The sequence below is a fragment of the Phytophthora infestans genome, genomic scaffold, assembly GCF_000142945.1.
Source record: "Phytophthora infestans T30-4 supercont1.171 genomic scaffold, whole genome shotgun sequence".
NCBI lineage: Eukaryota > Oomycota > Peronosporomycetes > Peronosporales > Peronosporaceae > Phytophthora > Phytophthora infestans.
This window is the reverse complement of record NW_003303588.1, coordinates 122,483-123,479: the sequence shown is the minus strand read 5'-3', so window position 1 is coordinate 123,479 and position 997 is coordinate 122,483. Positions and strand designations below refer to the sequence as shown.

Genomic DNA, 997 nt, shown 5'->3' with positions numbered 1-997 from the left:
CGTATCCGCAACCCAGTGAACCGAAGACGAGATGGCAAAGGCAGCGGCTTTAAAGGAGAAGTTCTATGCAAGGTCGACCAAGGGCGCAGGTCCAGTCTTGGCGACGTCTCACAAGCAATCGGCGATACCGACCGCTTGACGGATGAAGAGAACGCTCCTCCTCAAGCCAAGCGATCTAAGCTTTCAGGCTGTCCCTCGTCGACCTCGTCGCTGTCTTCAAGGGTATCGGAAGCCGGCAGTCAGTCGCAACTCATCCGTCCAACACCGTTCGGCTGCGGACGACCATCCAGTCCTACAACCAGCACCCAGTTCAACTGGAAGCTGCCACCTCGACACTCTCAGCGTAGCATACAGCAAGTGGTAGCTAGACATTCTCAGAGCATCTTCGCTATGTCGGCAGAGGAGAAATGGGACCGTATTCTAGGCGGCGAACTCGAAGATACCGACCACCAGGTAGGTGACCAAGGAGCGAATAGTGAGTCGCCTCAAGCTCCGATGAATGAGGTGCGCAGAGACCCTAACTAGACACTCAACGCCACACAAATGGAGAGAAAAGTCCTAGCAGTCGTCATTCCTACGACATAAGCGCACTACATACCTCCTCCTGTGCTACAAGGCCAAGCCTTCGGTGGCCGGTCGAGCTTCGTCGTCTTTGCCGCCTCGTGCCGCTTGCAACGCGAAGAGCCGTCGCCTCCGAATTGCGTCCTCGTCTGCAATGCTGAAACTTGGAGAAGACGAGATGCCGACCCCCATGACTGCTACGGGGACAGGTACGAAGCTGGTAGGTCTGCGGTTGTCCACGGGTAGAGGCACGGGCGCCACTAATGCCGCACACGTGGGCGCCTCTCGCGTCACGAAGCTCGTCTCTTCCATTGACTCTTCTAGCGCTCGCATCCAGAGCGAATTACCTCCTTCCGCGGCGTGTGGGGCGCCGCCATCGACGCCTCCACGACGTCCGAAGCGGTCACGCTGGTAGTCCCGTAACGGGGGCATTTTC

General features: G+C 57.9%; 1 protein-coding gene across 1 annotated transcript; it reads right to left on the bottom strand.

The window, feature by feature from the left end:
* Window positions 1-283: 283 nt before the first annotated feature.
* On the bottom strand, window positions 284-997 carry PITG_20468 (uncharacterized protein; the record flags this gene model as incomplete). The annotated part of the gene is made up of 1 exon (XM_002895471.1): window positions 284-997. One exon carries the CDS (start codon window positions 991-993, stop codon window positions 610-612), a length of 384 nt encoding a protein of 127 aa, XP_002895517.1.